Here is an 18,479-nt window from a genome sequence, read left to right on the forward strand (position 1 = left end):
AGTACTAAAAAGGGAAAGAGACGTGTCAGGCTGTGAATGAGCCTTCACAGAGCCCCCCTCTCTCAGACACCTCACAAAGGCCTTTATGTGCACAGAGTTCAAAGAGTGACGCCCACTAAATGGATCGGAGACCCCGGGGAACTGGTGCCAACATCACCTGCTGACGGAAGTGGGTGGCGTGGCAGTGACCTCGCCGAACACTTTCAAGTTTTTCAGACACAGACACAAAAAAAAAAAAATATGAAACTTTGATGTGAAAACGTTATTGGGTTTTTTGCCATCTTTCCTGCTGGAATAAATACGGGTTTTATTTGAGCACAGTGGAAGGCTTCAAATGATGCAAATTAGGAAAAAGAGGAGTTTTATGGATGCTGGGCAATTCGGGGAACTTTGGGGTCAGTCTCAGTCTGAACTGAAGGGGTTGGAGGTTTTAGGTCGGACTGAGGGTTGGCAGGGGCCACAACGAGACGAAATGAACACGGTGGGAACATGAGAAAGCACAAGCTGACATTCAGTGCAAATAGGTGGTTAGCCTTAGCTGAATACATCTCCATTCAATTTGAGGTCACGGAATGCCATTACTGCAGAATCGATTCACCTACAGACAAAAATCCAACCTCATCCTTCACACACTAATATAACATCGAGACAACCAGACATTAGCCTCCGAAAGTACCATCAGAATTCCATTGAAGGCCATTAGCCCAAATTCAAGATGAAATATGAATTAATTTTTCTGTTGACATGAACTTAATGCTGCCACCTCTTGTGAGTATTGCACCAGTGGTCATCTAGTGCCATCTTCAACTCTTCTAATTCCCTGACTGCAGATATTAGCCGTTCATTCAAATCCCTATGTGCTCCTAAAATCAATAGTCTCCAAGGCAGACCAGTCCTAAACAAATCCATTTACACCCCAGATATCCCATTTGAGTTACATCTTACTGTGAATTAAGAAAGAGAACAGGTCAATACATGTAACCCTTGGCTAATGGATAACGATGGCACGCATTTAGACTGTGAACATTAAAAAGTCAGAGACCTTTAAAAATATGACTTAGGCCCCGTCCACGCGGAGGCGCTTTTTGGGTTAAACGCACCGGTTTTGCTTCGTCTTGGCCGATCGTCCAAACGAATCCTGTAAACTCACAGCCCGAAACCGCACTTTTTTGAAACCTGGTCCCAGGGTGGAAAAATCTGAAACCGTAGCCCTTGTGAGTTCGTTTGGACGGCGAAACTGCATACTTGCGTATTAATGAGGTCATCGCCACACCTCAGCTGCCCTGGACTTGACTTATAGTATTGCCTAACAATACTAGTTTTCATAAATGACATTACCTACGATTACACTCAGTAGGATAAAATCACAACTGGTGCTGTGCAGCGCCAATAGCTTATGACAGTGTTTTTCCCAGTTTTTTTGATGCATTCTAGCTACTGTCAGTGACACGAGAGAACTAGTCAGAAGTTATTAGGGAAGTGCGGTGCAAGTTTAAATTAATTTGTGCGTAGTGCCGGTGACATTAATTTATTTTACATGTCTTACAACATAAATACATGCATTCACAGTCTAGTGAAGTCAGATATGAGCATACAAAGTCGCTTAGCTCATGTTAAGCCGATGGTAGCGCACTAAATGCGAATGCACGATTTGATGCAGGCAAAAGTATTGACTGTTACTAACGAAGGTATTATAGCAATATTATAAATGTGGTAACGGAATAGCCTAAAACTTGGGTAGGCCTAGCGTTTAGTAGCCTATGCAATTGCGGTGATAGCCAAAACTAATGTGAATCGTGGACTATCCTACAACCAAAGAAAGTAAAGGAGATTATTTGTACCTGCATTAGCCAAATGAAGGACGGGACCGCACCCTTCACAAACCATAGTAATTAGTTTTACAGTTGACAGTTTACCATCAGTCCACACAAACAATTCTGGTTTCCTTGCACTAGCCATTTTGTCATAGCCTATTCTGTCTGTTTGTATAGCCTACAGCGCGCAAGCTTTGGTCAATTTCTGTAAAGAAACAGTGCCACCTATAGGCCTGGGATATGAAGTAATGTGTTGAGTCGTGTTGAGATGGATCCGTTTGGACGCAAATATTATTGATATGGTTCCAGGGAAGACGGAGGAAAAAAAGATCGGTTTGGTACGTGTGGACTAGGCCTTAGTAAGAGTCCAGTGATGACACAGACAGGGAGTCTGCGCCCTGCTTTCACTCGCTGTGACAACTGATCACGCCGGTCATCCAGAGGAGAAGAATGCTGAGGGAGAAAAAATAAAAAAGAGGGAGAAAAAAAGGAGAGAAATGGGATGTAGTACCGGTAGGCCTTTATCCTATTTGGTAATGGCAGATCAGGGGCCACAAACGCATCACCCATCCTCTAATTCTCACAGTTAACACTCACACCAGTACACTACACACACACACACACACACACACACACACACACACAACCGAGACAGAGACTCAGAACCGAGAGACCTCTCTCCAAAAAGCTACAAAAGCAAAGTGCCTATAATGCAAACAGAACTGAGATGAGATACTTAAAATTCTCCTCCCTTCACCTCCATGGACTTCGGGGCCAGTGAAATCTGCTCCATCCCCTTGACAGCATGTTCCCAGAACACGGGCTTAAGGACACCGCAGGGTGCTGAGAGGGGAGGGGAGGGGGGGGGGGGGGGGGTGGGGTGCTTTGAGCTGATCTGCTTAGAGCTGATGCGGATGAAGAACAAACCGCAGCTCTGTTTCAGCGCGCCTGACAGACATACAGATGAGTTACACTAGCTGCCTCGTTTGGAGTGGTGTCGAGTGTGACCTTTTTTTTGGGGTAGGAAGAGGAGGCTGCAGCAAGTGTTGGATCACGGACAAAGAAGAGAAAAGGGGGGGGGGTTCAAATGAGTTAAAACAGAATGGCAAACTCAGCATGTCAGCGCCATGGCTAAGAGAATCATTAAAAAAGTTAGGGAGCGGAGAGCTAAAAAAGAAAGGGTGAGGTTCAAAGAGGGCAACAGAGACATCAGTCTGAAGCTGCCATTCATGCCGTCCCCTGAGGCTGTCTGTGCAACATCTGGCACGAGGATATAGAAATGCCTTCGCCAAGAGACGCAAACATACATCCGTCCCTCCAAGGGCCCTTCCTTTCTCCGTCCTCTCTCGATACGCGCAGATGCTAAAGTGATCACGGCTTGTCACGGCAGCCGTAAAACGTGCAATGCTAACTGGTGGCTTTATGCGTCCCCCCCCCCTTAGCACTCGGGCCAGCGGCCAAGCCAAGCTTAGGGGGAGAGCTGCGGCGTGGTGTGCATCTCACGGGGCTGCTCGGTGCCATGGAGACGGGGTGCTGGAGTGGCGCTGCCACCGCGTTTAGAATGCAGCAGTGTGAGCGGAGGCAGCCAGCGGGACGGGCGAGGGCTCAGAAACAAACGGCCCCCAGGGTGCCATGCAGTGCAGAGTAGTCGGGGGGGGGGGGGTGAACATGGCTCAGCAGCAGCACAGAGCAGCACTGTGACCTTGGGTGCCGGAGACAAGCCGGAATGTACAGTGACCCGGTGCGACCAGAGGGGGTCAGTGTGGAGTCACCCTGGAGCCCCAGAGGTTGCAAAGGTTGGTGAGAGGTGGCAGAGTGGCCTCCAAAGGGGTCACCTCAGGACCTGTAAAACGCACGCAGTAAACCAGAGGTCCTGCTAAAACACATGGCTCTGACTGCCCCCCCCCAACCCTTTTCCTCTGTTTCTGATCACTCTCTCTCTCTCTCTCTCTCCCGCTCTCTTTCTCTCTCTCTCTCTCTCTCCCGCTCTCTTTCTCTCTCACTCTTTTTTTGTTCCACACCAAAGCCCCCATGCCAGCAGTGCACGCTGCAGCCATTTGATGTGCCTGTAATTGGCTCGGAATATCTTTGTTTTTCTAGCCCGGCTCCGACGAGGCGCGGGCCACTGAGACGTGTGGGGTTTTCAGCGGTGTGCTGCGCGGACGGACGGCATGGAGCGCTGGCGGAGCGTGTCCACGGCAGCGGGAGAGCACAGCTGAGGAATGCGAGATCAGAGGAGGAGAACCTCGGTGAGCGAACGCCGCTCGCAGGCGGCGGGGTGGTGTGAGTCAGCTGAGGAGACGGCGAAGGGGTGCTGCTGAAGGGGGGCAGTCCCCCATACTGCTGATCTGGCCCTGAGACTAAACACATACACGCATAACCACAAGCACACACATATTTGTGCACACACACACACACACACACACACACACACACACACACACTCACACTCACACATACACACACACACACATGCATAACCACACTGTTCACACACACACTCCGATGTGCCCACACAATTTACACACATGCAATCAGTCACACATCACATGCACTGCCCCACAATCAGTCACTGTCTCTGGGCAAGCTGCTGAGGGGCAGCATGAGTCAGCATGGCTGGGAACTGTTGGGCTTGGTTTTGTTTACAGTGCAGCGGTGCCCGACGATGCCATGACTCCTGCTAATGTCAGCACTCGGCATGGTAAAATCTCAGGCTGAATTGAATTAAGAGAGACTTGCTCCTACTTTGTCAAGCTTTGCCCCGTGTTTGTCCCCTACATACTTGACCGGCAGAGACGCTCTTTCTCGCTCACTCTCACTTCTTCCATGGCTTAGGTGGGGGAGTTCCTGCATCTTTATTAAGTGTAGCCATGAGCTCTCCCGCTGTTTTCAACACCTCCCTGAGAACAGGAGTGAATGATTCCCTCCCTTTCTTCCTACTTAAACACACACACACACACACACACACATTTTCAGACAGCTGCAATGACTTCTTTTCTCCCCATTCTCTGTGTGTGCTGCTGTCGTGGCTCTTTTTTGAATGTGTTTGCACTGAACACATTCAGCAGTCCTGCCTCCTGGGCTCACTTCACCTTCAGCTCCTCTCCTCTCCTCTCATCCACCCCCCCCCATCTGCTTCCTCAATGTGCTTTTGATCAGCCGTCTCTCTTTGATGCTTTTTTTTTAAAAACAATGACGGCACATACCTTTACCTTGAGACGGAAGGGTGAGGAGGGAGGCCAGGCTAGGAGGTAATAAGAACACTGTGAGCATACTCTGAGATTTGGTCAAGCTTTGCGGTGTGTCCTTAATTAGCTCTATTTTTTCCAATAAATATCAGATTCGGCTTTCCTCAGGTGATATTTTGTGAGGCGTTTTGTGACTTTATGAACACTAGAAAAACGAATATGAGAACAATGGATGGCATTTATTAAAAGTCTGCTGAATCCGTTCAACGACGGAGCTAATCGTTTGTATCGCTGCTGTTATTTAATTTGCACCTCCACATGTCCTCTGGTGCGAGCAGAATTATGCAGTGTTCATCCTTGAACACTGAAGCAGATACAATTATGTCAGAAAAAGCTGCTTCTTCAATCAAGTGAGTCAAGTTGATCAAGTGCTTCTGTTTTATAACTTTGACACTCAGTCCGTCAGTTTGATTCCCACACGTAACCTGTCTGAGACGGATATTAGCCACGGAAGAATTCTTCAGTGGAGGAAATGGATTTAGGAAACAAATTGCACTCCGGGCAGTAACACCTTCCAATAAACAACGACCAAGGGGAAAAACAACACCAATTTCCACCACTTAAAGAAACGTCTGAGTGGAAGCTGAACTGAAATGGCCACACTTTGCTGTGCATTGCTTCCAGACGCGATAAGTGGGAAAAACAGAGCAGGCTGGACTCTATCGCTCTTTAACACGCCCCAGACGGAAGAGGACAATGGGGCCAAGGGCACAGACTAATTGTCAGTTCATGTCATGGTTTGGACTGGTTCAAAGCAAGCCCCCCTTCCTTCTCAAACCCAGAGCTGCCTCAGCACAGATGAGCCCCAGATGTGAAAGGGGAAAGGGGGGGTGAGGTGACCATTCAAAGGGTTTCAATCCTCAGCGCTAAGTCCTCCGAAAACAAAGAGAGCAGCGCTTGAAATGGGTCCAGCTACAACTGTCTCTTTGCACTTTGAAGATCGCACAGCTGCAGATGGCTGTGTCCTTTAGCGCCGGGAGAGAAGCGAAACAATCAGGACGCTGTTGACGCACATGCTCCCCAAAAAGACAAACCGCCAGCGCGCACCACAACAAAGGCCAGAGATCTGGCAGGAAAGGGAGAAAGAACCAGGAGAGACTCTTTAACAGAAGCTGACCAAATAAAGAGGCTTACACTAGAGAGAGACAAACACAGATCCTCGTGTCTGCGCCCCTCCACCCCCGCCCAGTCAACCACCAAACACTCTAATGACATGTGCACTACAAAGCTTAGGCCGCAAGCTGGAGCGTGTACGCGCATAGTTTATGGTCTGCATTATTTTCATAGACAACAGCACCTGGGAAACCAAGTACTTACAGTAAATAAGCCAACGACTCTAAAAAACCCACAAAAAAACAGCACGCCGGCAATTTGGGTTTACAGCCAAAGATAATTTTTTTGCGTGACGGCGGGCCGCTTAAGATCTCCCCCGCGAGCTCAGTCACACCTGCAGCAACTGAGCTGAGCCTACACTAGTGTCTCATACTGTGCTTGGGGATGGTGCCACAAACCAGTACAGGAACAATGTAACTGTATACTGGGGACAAGTCAGCTGCCTTTCCCTCAAGCTTAGAAGTTGATGTGATAAGCAGAAGGATAAAAGGATGGAGAAAAAGAGAAAGGTGGGGTGGATAGGCGGTGGTGGGGTGAGGTGGAGAGGTGGTGGGGTGAGGTGCAGGGGGTGCAACAGTAGGGTGGAGTTACCTGGCGACTTCTTGCAGGCGCGTGAGGGCATCATGTAGGTCTGTCGGGGCAGGAGGGGTGAGGAGGGCAGCGACATGGACACACCTTTGGTCAGTCGCAGCACCTCCTCCGGGGTGTATGGGTGTGGTGGGATGCTCTCGGATGGAGCATCGCCAGCTGGACAGAGAGAGAAAGAAAGAGAAAAAGAGAAAGAAAGAGAGAAAGAGAAGAGATGAAGGACATTAGGGCATCAGTCCAGACTCCAGAGAAGTGTGACACAATGAAAGCTGACAGAATAACACTAGGACAAAAAATATGGCTCCAGTCACCTTTATTTCATGAACTATTTCCCCACTGTTGCAAGAGACAAAAAGTAAACTAAATTGAAAATCCATCCAACAAAGGAAATTAAATTTAAACATATTTCCCTGACTTCCCTGAAAATGGAGGAAGATATGCCTCATAATGCACGAAGTACACAATGACTGTGATAACTAGGCATGAACCAAACCCACTAAACAAATGTTGACCAATGGCTCAGGGCCATTTCTTTACGAATGCTGACTAAAAAAAAATCAACACAGCCACGGAAATTATAGCCTAAGCGTACGGCAGAGCAATGAACCATTAAATAAACTCAGGGAGAGAGGGAAATGTAAAACATATTTAAAATGGATCTGCCGACGGCCCATCTCCTACTAATGGAGCCTTGAGTGGTAACCTTTACCGATGTGAAATGAGTCTGCCATTTCATTTGAGCAACGATTTTCAAGCTAATCAATAGCAGGCAAAATCAACAAGGCAATCCACATTACAATCATCTCTGGTGATATGCAGCATGTTAAAAAGCCAAGAATCAGTACAAATAATCCACATAAACATAGACTTTTGAAAACAGTGTTGAATTTTGACATCCTCGGGAGCATTTTTACTGTGTACAGTAATTAACTTTCAGGTCAAAGGACATTTGTACGAAAAAGAGGTCATCCTACAAAGGAAATATATTAAAAGAAAAATATCTCATATTTATCATCTAGACACTTTCACTCGTTTCTGATACAATCGTACACAATTTGGAATGTGACCATAGTTTAACAAAAGCTTTTCCCAGAGCTCTGGCAGGGTATGATAAGAGGGGTCACGTAGAGAATAGGTGGTTAAGGGAAATCCACTGCCAGACGTATTCCTCTTAGGAGCAAATGATAAAGCTGAGAGCAATATGGAATTCAGATGCAGGCTTCAGCATCAAAAATTGAGTAACTCGTGGGAAATCAGAGTGTGAGCTCTTTCACAGACTGCTCTGAGCTGATAAGGCCTAATGGATCACGCCGCGGGCCCCTCCGCATGCCGCTGAAGAGACGCCAGAAAAGGCCCAGAGATGCTGAACCCCCCTGGAAGGCCTGAAGCTCCCGTTTCCTGCCTCTCCGTGGAAACATAAAGGCTGGGATGTCAGTCACCCCTCACTGCCGTGGCACAGTTCCATTCCCCCCAGTGCTGAAATAGGAACCTGGGCAGCCGACCGGGCTCGTTGGCTGGGGTTTTACGGGCCGAGGCGCGATCCAATCTCACGTCTTGTAATCTCCAGTCCTGTTATACATGCGGAGCGCAGGATCCCTCGCAAATGACTCCCCTGGGTTCGGCAGACGGGCTGGCGCGGGATGTCTGCCGGCTAGTCCGCGTCTGGGTCAGAGCAACCGCCCCGATGGAGAAACCAGACCAACAGCCTGAACCCCGCAGAGTGTGTGGGGTAAATAACACTATCAGTGTGCTGTGGAACTAGTGCTTTTGCTACAGGCTGATTTGAAGTTTGCTTATTTATGATGGTGGTGGTGCTGATGGTGGTGTACACGTGGACTACTGTGCAGGCTATAATTTTAAGACACTATTAAAAGAGGAAAGCTCATCAGGCTGCAAAACAAGTTGCCATTTTCTGACAGATAGCGTACCATGCCGGGGTCCAAACATTACATGTGCAATAATTCTCGGGTAGGAGCTGGAGCAGGGCCAAACTTAGAAGTACCGGTAATCAAAAGGCAGCAGAAAGCACTACGCCGGCTGGTAGTGCTTTCTTCACACAGAAAAATTGTTGTACGCAAAGTGCAGCCGTTTCTCTTACATGTACAATAGTCATTGTGACGAAAAGCCACACCCAAACATATAGACACTCCACTGAGACGAAGCGCCACATCCAAACATATAGACACTCCACTGAGACGAAAAGCCACATCCAAACATATAGACACTCCACTGAGACGAAAAGCCACATCCAAACATATAGACACTCCACTGAGACGAAAAGCCTCATTCATTCTCTCCAGGCCCTCTGATATCTAGTTTGGTCTTTCTGGGAGTAACCAGCTTTTACGGTGAAACCACACTTGTTTGTCCCTCGGTACTGGACACCATCCATTTGTGCTGCTGAGAATAATCAAAGAGAGAACAGCATTTCCATCTCTCTTTTCCTCTCTCTGCTCTCTCTTTGTCCCCCCAGCAGAAAACAAAGACGCCCAGTGTTTCAATGAAGGGGCCCTCAGGTCAAAGTAGAATGGCCGACAGCAGGAACTGGCCTCCGCTGCACTGACACCTCCACAAGCCAGCCGACGTAGTTTGGCACCCCACACACATCCCGCCGGGTCAGACGTCTTTTGTCCGAGTCGCCCCGGCAAGAGGCCGCTGACCTCTGAGGGTCACCGTGTGCCACTCTCACAGACGGAACATGCAATTTCCTCCCGGCCCGTTTTTATTATTCTAAACGGAGCTCTATAATTTTCGGGCTGGGATGAAACCGTGGCCCCATAGCTTGCCATTCATTGAAATAGCAACTCTTCGCTAAAACAACTTGGTACATGGCAGAGCAACAATGCATAAAGCTATAAAATTCAACTCTTTTTCTTCTGCACATGATTGGACCTGTTGAACTAAACCAGGCTGCCTTAAGCTGACGCTTCCACGTAGAAGGGGCTGGTGTGAATGAGTGCCTATAGAGGCTTGCCTTTAACCGCCACAAAACAAAACCCTCCTGTGAGGAGAGCACACTGGTCCTCCTGGTAATGAAAAGGAGGCCCTGGTGCTTATGGACTATAGACCACAGGGTTAATCTCCACCAATTAACACAGCCAGGGAGGACGAAAACAGCACTGCTGTCAAAGGATTTCTTTACATGGACAATGTTGGAAGACACAATATATGGACGGACAGACAGGCCTCAAAAAACAAAGGGGACCTCCCCACTCCCACAGGGAAATCCGCTAACCCATTTGTGCCAATTCAGCACAATTTAAATACATTTTACCTCAGCTATAATATAGTAGCTATGATACATTGGAAAGCCAGACAACATCAACTCTAGTCTATCACATGGGTGTAAGTAAACATGAAGAAGATGTGATGGTACTGTAAGTATGGCTTCAGAACCGCACATAAACATCCTACAGATTGAACTTGGGAAGTTCAACGACCTCCCTTTGGTTCTTGGGAGACCACTGAGGCGGAGAGACACTTCATCCAGAATCAGAGTCTTCGGTGGGGTTGTGCTAGCCGTTGAACCAAAAAAACACAATTATTACAGAATGATCTACGGGCTGTAAATCACGGGGAGGCCTTTCTGCATCAGCGTCGACCCACTTGAGTCTCTTGCTGAGAGGAATGCCAATGCAAGAGGAGTTCATGTTGACCTTTCAAGTTCTGAACTCTTGCTTTTTTTTTCTGTGTGAAAATAATGACAACGCTGTCTTTGTATCAATGTCTATTCATTCACTTAATCCCAAGAGAGCCAGTCCACAGTAGATCCAAACGTCTCAGCCTACCACTACACCCATTGGTGGAGCAAAGCACCACCGGGCCCCCCCTCTCGGTCACTCGTTCCTTCTTGTTACCGCTTTACACATTAAATGGATCATATAAGATCTGTCATTTGGGGCCTCCATCTCTGAAAACAGGCAGTGCCACATGAAAGGACCCCGTGGCCAGGGCTGGCCGGCCGGCTGCCTGTTCCAGCCACTGCAGCGGGGGTTGTGAACCGTGCGGAGGCGCAGACGGACGGGGAGAAGGAGCGCGAAGCGCCCGCGGAAACTCGGCAGTGCCGATTCGGCCGCTCGCCACCGAGCCGCTGGGTCCAGGGCCAGGCCTGCAATTTCAGCCCTCGCTGTGGCCAGAGAAGTCAGCTCTTTCTAATTATATTTCCACTGCTCAAAGAAAAAAAAAATGGGGACGTAAAAATGATTACAGACCCTGGGAGCTGCCTTTTTTTTCCATCGTCCATCGAGGGTGACCACAGAGGTCCCCGCCCGCTCCCAATAAAAGGTGATAATATTTTAAGTCATTAAATATTGAGGTGCGTTATAAATTATGTAAGCCAAGGCAATAAGAGTCCTTTAGCCTTCAGCGAGAGTAAGCTGGATTGAAGAGGGAAAATCTTTGTCTTTCAAAGTGACTTAAGTCATTTTGAAACTTTTAATGAAACTTTTAATTCATGCCCTGTTGAAAATATTTTTCTTCTGAAGGGAAAAAAGAAAAGAAAACATTGCTGTTGAGCCCTGGTTTCATACCTCCCTCATATGAGCTAGTGGGTGGGGAAACTGTAGTGGGCATTGTACGCACTTGCCACAATCCAGCCGAAGGCCACAAAATAAACGTTGACCACATGCAGCTAAAACAGACCACTCCAGCCAGCACGTTTTACGAGGTCCGCCGTTTTGGGGCTGTCGGTTTGTGCAGCTGAGTGCCTCGCAATGGGCACGGCGGGCGTAATTCAGGACTGTGTAAGTCCGCTCCCTCCAGTAAATCCAGGCGCTGGAATGCGATCTGTCAGGCTGACGAGCTCAAACTCAAAGCCCCCGCTGCTCGCATTGTGCAGCCCCGGGCCGGTCCCCACGCTTGCACACAAAAGGATGGACGCAACCTTGAGTGGGGATGAGCTCGGTGCAGACAAAAGGACGCTTTAGTATTCAAACGGCGTCCCTTTGCTCACAGTCAAGGTCGTGGCTTACAGTAGCGTCCCCAGGCAGCATGCTCAGCACATCAATCAACTTTGTCAATACGCATTAATGTGTTTTGATTTGAAACTCCTTCTTCTTACATGAGCCTATGTGATGACTATTGTGTATGTCTGTACGACTGGATGAATTTGCAGATTGAACCTGACAACAAGTTATACAGGTGTGTGTGTGTGTGTGTGTATGTGTATGTGTGTGTGTGTGTGTGTGTGTGTGTGTGTATGTGTGTGTGTGTGTGTGTGTGTGTGTGTGTGTGTGTATGTGTGTGTGTATGTGTATGTGTATGTGTGTGTGTGTGTATGTATGTCTGTTGTATGTGTGTTTGTCTGTGTGTCTCTGTAAATTATGAAGGGTGCTTGCATGTGTATTTGTGTGGGATGACACAGCACTCCACTGCAACCTCCATTAGCGTCTTGTCAGTAAATTTGACATGCGGGCTGGTGGGTTGATGAATAGGGAATAATGAATGTAGATTCTCTTTGTCGACACACACAAAGCTGCAGGGGCGCAGGAGCACAGGACACTGCAGCAGTGGGAAACTCTCCAGCCAGACTCCACGCCAATAAAAATCTCCCTGTGGACGTACGAGACAGGGTGGGGGCGGACTGTCCCACGAATGCGCTCATGGGTAAGGGCACCGTACGGCCCTGAACATGGGGCAGCAGAGGGATAGAGTGTGAGAGAGAAATGGAGTGGGGAGAATCAACAAAATAATAAAATGGTGATGGCTTTCAATTATACCAGCTCACAATATTGTTACCAGTGTTCCACTGTCATCACAAGCTTTGGCAACAAGGTAAATAGTCATGTCAATAAAACCACTTTTAACTCAATTGAACTGAACTAAGAGAGAGAGAGAGAGAGAGAGAGAGAGAGAGAGAGAGAGAGAGAAAGAGAAAGAGAAAGAGAGAGAGAAAGAAAGAGAGAGGAAGACCATGGGGCATATATGGCGAGAGGGGGACAGATGGAAAGAAGAACTGGGAACTGGAAAGAATATAACAAGAATATAGGCCAACTTTAATGAGAGTCATGTGCTTGGACAATTGAGCATCTCCCAGCCATAGTTGGGAACAATATCTCAGCATCTCAACTTTCATCTCCTTAAAAGAACCAGTTGCTGCTCAAATTTCCCAGCCAGCCGTTGCCATGGCGACAGACAAAAAATAAAACAAATTGGCAGTGATCACCAGTTAAAAAAAAAGAAAGACAGAAAAGAAAGTGAGCCAAGAGCTAAGTAGTACTCCAGAGGTTCAAGCTGTGCTTTTATGGGCTGTCAGATTTCAAAATATAAACTATACATCAGCTACCTGAAGACAGTATGTATTTAAACATGTAATATGTATGACGACATAACGACAAACCACAACATCAAATCCAGGAGCTTAATCATGCAGCACATAAATCAATGATTTACTTTCAAACAAAGGGGCATATTTCATAAAACACCTCACGTCAGAACCGTTCACTCGTTTTCTTAGTCTACCCTGTTCTGACAAAGGCTAAGAGTTCAGCATACATTTGCTTACCATCTGTAAACATTTCATGTTTAACACCCCCCCATTCAAATTGTTCATAGAGCACGTCAAAGCCTAAACACGCTAAAACATCCATGAGGAAAGTATTTTCCCACCCTCTCATGGAGGTCCCTGGGGCACAAAAGCTGAACTTGGTTACAGTATTTGGTTCCAACATGTCAAAACCCAATCCTGCTGAGCAACTCCTTCACCACTGATCCTCAATGTAGACAAATTAGCTCGCTAATCTGGACCAGGGCTGCAGGCAGCAAGAGGCGACAGGATGATCACTGAGAGAGATGTCCGTCAGTGGGCTGTGTGTCCAGAGCCCTGGAATGTTCTCTCTTCTTCCTCCTCCTCCTCCTCCTCCTGCTGCCCCAGGGGAAGGAACAAGTTGAGAGAGACAGGGAGAGAGAAAGAGGGACAGAGGGAAAGTCAGACAGAGACAAAGAGAGAGAGAGAGAGAGAGAGAGAGAGAGAGAGGATAGGAGGGGCAGAAGCTTTGACATTTTCCAGTCCGTTTCATAAATGGACAATTTGAGCTGGTATGGGGGGGGGGAATCTGCGCCGGAGGAGTATGTCTTTGCCACATGTTTACTTTTGCCCCTAGGAAGGATGAGAGGAGAGGAAGCAGAGGAGAGCATTATAAAGGAAGTGAGGGTACTGACTGACACTGGCTAGAGGGCTTGAGGAAAGCAGGAAAGGGTCAATCCATCTGTAAGAGAAGAGCTGTGGGCTGCACGTCACCTAAGTGCAAAGGCAGATTTCTCTGGGACATATCAAGACGTACCCTTGGTGTGCTGGAAAATGCATTCGGATGAGGGTGTTTAAAATGTATACATGTGTTGTTGGGGATATCGGCCACTGCTGAATTACTGGGGCCAGAGGAATGGAGACTGGTGGAGAAGCTATTAGGGAATCTTGTTCTCTCACTCTACTTTTATAAGTCTCAGGACCACAGTAGAGATGATCGTTGCAGTGCTTTAAGGAACTTCAGCAGGAGAACATTCGGCCGGCCATCTCCTTTCCTCAAAGGCCAGGAAACAATGCTAATCTCCACAAGCAGATTTTTAAGGGCCTTGCAGTATCAAACGCAATGCGACTTTCAGATGTGGGCTTTTGTTATAATCAGTTGGGGCGACGGATATAAAAAGCTTACTATGACCACAAGTGTATGAAAAAAAAAAATGTGCCTCGTAATTGACCACGGATCACTTAAGACACGACCGCACAGCAGATCCTGCTGAAAGCTCTTTTCACCACACGTTACAGAATGGCAAGCACCTTCAACCAAGTCGAGAGGGGATTAAAGAAAAAAAAACAATTAACAAAGTGCAGCACTTTCACATCCAAAGCCAGCGTTTACTTCTTGATGTGTTCTTAATCCTCTGGAGCTCATTTGAGCAGCCTGGGTAATAGCACAGGGAACCAGGCAGAGCAGGGGGCTGTTGCTGACACTTATATTCTGCATTGTCAGAATAACTTGTGTGAATGTCCCCGTGTTAACAGGCTTCATCAGTGTCACTGTAGCATGTATTGTTAACCACCCAACCATACACACACACAGATGCTCATCTCTGGCATATCTCCATTCAAGCCATTCTACATGAATTTTGGCACAGTGACATAGAAAATGCCATTCCAACCAAAGCTTTTCAAAAGCAATCATGCCTGACTGCCTTGCAAATATTCTTAAGCAACATGTTTTCTTCATTGCATATTCCCTAAAGTGACGATGTAATGAGCTTTTGTGAATTATACTCACTTCTCCAGAGAACTGGGGAGATTTTTGGGCCTTGACATGTAGCAGAGCGATTTACTGAGGCCAATTAGAAGGGTAGGTCACGTTCCTCTGTCACACACAAAATTCTTAGAACATGACAGCAGAGTTCAGAGCACAAGGTAAGCTTCCAGATGGGAAACGCGGAGAGGCTTGAGCAGGCAAAAGAAAGACAGAAACACAGAGAAAAAAGAAAGTGCTTTGACAGCCACCATTCTGCTTTCTGTGTTAACCTTGGAGGCCGCTCCCTCCCCCCAGCACGGTTGCTTAAACGTATACGACCTCCGAGTAGCACCTTCCTGCTTCCGTTGGCCCCGGCCCACAAAAAAAGCTCTTGTGCGAACAAATTTGTTTTCCATGCAGAGGTCTTCCCAGGGGCGGCCACTGGGGCTAAGAGGTTAACGGCAGATTTTGATTGCCATTAACACACCCCATTAAGCACAGGCTCTCCTCGGGCCAGGTGAGGTCATGAGAATGACACCAGGCTGGTGGACAATGGGCAGTCACATCACCAGGGCCCATTGAAGACAGTGGAATGGATGTGACTGGGGTACAAAACCTCCACCCCACTGGACTTAATCCAGTAAGTAAACAATGGAGACTGGGGGGGATCTAAGTCAAAAGCCCAGAGTAATAACCTGCCATGGTGTGTGGATTCTAACAGACTCTAGGCAAAGAAGAGCTCTGGTTCACTCCACTGTTTGTTGAGGTCTGCCTTGATTCTTTTTTTTTATATTACTTGATAAATGCCAATACGGCTCTAGAGTTTTAGCTTGATCACACTGGTTTAAATCAATGAATCATGCTTTCCAGCCCGATTAACAGACACCCCACTACTGATGGCGGACAGTTATTCTCCCGTGGTTTGCCAACTTTCTGTGCAATCGACTCTCCTGCTAGACTGGAGGTCTCAGAGGGCCTTAATGCTGTGGAGCCTGAATTGAAACGCCGTCATTGCCCTAAGTGCCCTGAGGAGAAATCACGCTGTGGGGCCACTATGGAAACTCGAAAGTTTAAGGTTCTTTCTTTGAGGCCGGGCACAAAGGGAGCGGGGTCATTAGTTCAGCTGGCCTCTGGTTGGAGATGGAGAGCATTCAGCGGCGGGCCCCGATCACAATCACAAAGGGCCGCTCCTGCTCTCCCTTTCAGAGAACCACAGCAGAGCTGAGAACAGTGAGGCCCAAGGGCCAGCACACTGTCAAGAAACTATGTGGTTGTGTGTGTGTGTGTGTGAGCATGTGGGGGGACTTTCAGATACACATACACAAACAGACGTGCAAATACTCTCACACCCACACTCAAAACTGGCTGGAGTTACACTACAGATTGGGTGTCATTGAAACAAGCTCGGTTATGTCTTTGATTCCAACTTTAATCAGTCAGCCCAAAACGGGAGTTAGCTGAATGATGTCACCTCTTTGTGCTGTTAATGTTTTTAAATCGGAGTGTCCCCGTGCCAAGGACCTGTTCCAGCGTGGTGTATGCCGGAGGGTGCACTGAATGGTAATGACCAAATCCATTAATTCTCGCTATTAAATATCACGGATCGTGTTTAAATAGAGTAACCAGAGAGGTGAGGCTTTGAGTGAGTCATAAAGTCCGCCCCCATGGGAACTCGGTGGCAGGCATTCTGCAGAGGTTGTAGAGGCTCGCTAAACACACAGAAGCCATCAGGTAAATGGAATGCGGCCCTCCACCGCCACAGCACACCGTAATCAGAAAAAGTCCGAGGCTATCTGACATTTTCTGGGCGTCGTGCTGTGGACTGGCCTTCAAAACCACCCCTGCCTGGCCAACTGATAGAGTGTCCTCACTGTTCTTCAGGGGAGAGCCGACTCATAGCCCCGCGGATGGTGGACGTCCAAGATAACACTTCAGCCTTGGCTCCAGGGGGGGGGACTGCTATGACATCACTGCTAGTTCCCAGCCAATTCTGGTGTGCTTGTTTTTTTTTCCCCCTCCCGCGTTCACACCCCTCCCGGCCCCACCACACCAGCTCTTCCAAGGTCATGGACAACCGTCCAAAGCACCAGGGAGCAACGAGAGGAAATGAGAAGTGGTTCTCTCCGGCCGGAGAGCTGGCAGCCAACGGGGGCCAGTGGGAGACCTGGAGTATCTCCATGGCATCCCACTTCATGTCTACAGCCACTGTTGGGACTGGTGGGGGGTGATGACTGCCTCTGTGCCAAATATCACCCCTGTAGGATGGAGCCTGAATGTGCTCAGAAGGGCTCGGCAACAGACCCTGAATTTGACTAAAAGCACCTCAGCTGAAGCATGTCCTCCAAGCTTCTCTGGTAAAAAAAAAAAAAAAGAAAGAACTCTCCAGCAGCAACTTAAGGACAAACAAAGAGCAGAGTAAAAATAAGATGTCAAGTCTGCAATTTTTCAAGGTCTATCACAAAACATGCAGTTGGTGAAAATTGGGTTAAGTCAAGGGAGGGGGGTAGGCTGCATGTAAAATAGCTCTCTGAACTAATATCCTACTTTGTTACCACATCAGTGCAATCCCGCTTCATGCCTTTAATGTCTGTACGATTGCATGAGCCCATTTGCAGAATATTTAAAGTAAATCTAACTGTGCTGAGAGAGATTAGCCAAATTATGTCAGCTTCAAAGGCTTCAGTAACCCTGCGCTGGATCATACGATTTAAGGAACAAGGATTATTGTTTGCTGTTTGTCTGGTTTTCCAAACATGCATTGAAGTACAGCAGCTTGGTGAGTGCCCCAATGGATACTTTCATGCTGTTCTGGTTCTCTCCCTCTTCGCTCCTATGAAATGAGGGAGAGGACACGGGGTGGGTCTTGTGCGGACACACCTGAGGTTTGAACGCTTGCCCATAGCTGAGGGTGTGTTTGTGCCTTATGCGGTTGCAGCTACGCCCAAGCTAATCGTTACCTCCTGGGCGCTCGACAGCTTTGATGCCAGGCTGTCTTGATTCAGCTCTGAGGTTGGGTCTGTTATGATTTCTTTTGTACATGGGCCTACTTGTGTGCTTCATGTAGTTTTTATACCATACCATCCCTATAACAACAACCTGTTCTGAACTTTACAGGACATTTTAGTGGTGTGATTGGGATTTAAAGCACAGTAAATCTTCTGGACAACAGAAAGCATCTTTGATAAGGGACACACAAAAGTGGAAGATGACGTAGCACACTGCATTTACAGCACTGACTTACAATCTGTTGCCTCCATTGTCAAACCGACATGCAATGAAGTGCCAAGAAATTCGTTGGTCACACAATGAGCACCTGAGTCATGCGCCTGTGGCACTGGCAGGGATTTCCCCACAAAGCTGAGCGTCTGTGCACACTTCTTTATTTTTACAGCACACAAAAGTTTTGCTCTTTTCGTCGTCCAGCATTCTCAACGCATCCTGGCCTCATGGGTCCCTCGTGACCCATTCCTAACGAGCCCACAAGGCGCGCCCCGGCTCCCCGA

General features: G+C 47.8%; 1 protein-coding gene across 1 annotated transcript in view; it reads right to left on the reverse strand.

Moving 5' to 3' along the window:
• tanc1b (tetratricopeptide repeat, ankyrin repeat and coiled-coil containing 1b) overlaps nucleotides 1–18,479 on the reverse strand; it is a 121,276-nt gene that overhangs the window by 83,073 nt on the left and 19,724 nt on the right. The window contains 1 exon segment of the mRNA XM_048238346.1: nucleotides 6,767–6,922. Within this exon segment, the coding sequence (XP_048094303.1) occupies nucleotides 6,767–6,922 (156 nt within the window).

The sequence above is a fragment of the Alosa alosa genome, chromosome 3 (genome assembly GCF_017589495.1).
Source record: "Alosa alosa isolate M-15738 ecotype Scorff River chromosome 3, AALO_Geno_1.1, whole genome shotgun sequence".
Taxonomy (NCBI): Eukaryota; Metazoa; Chordata; class Actinopteri; order Clupeiformes; family Clupeidae; genus Alosa; species Alosa alosa.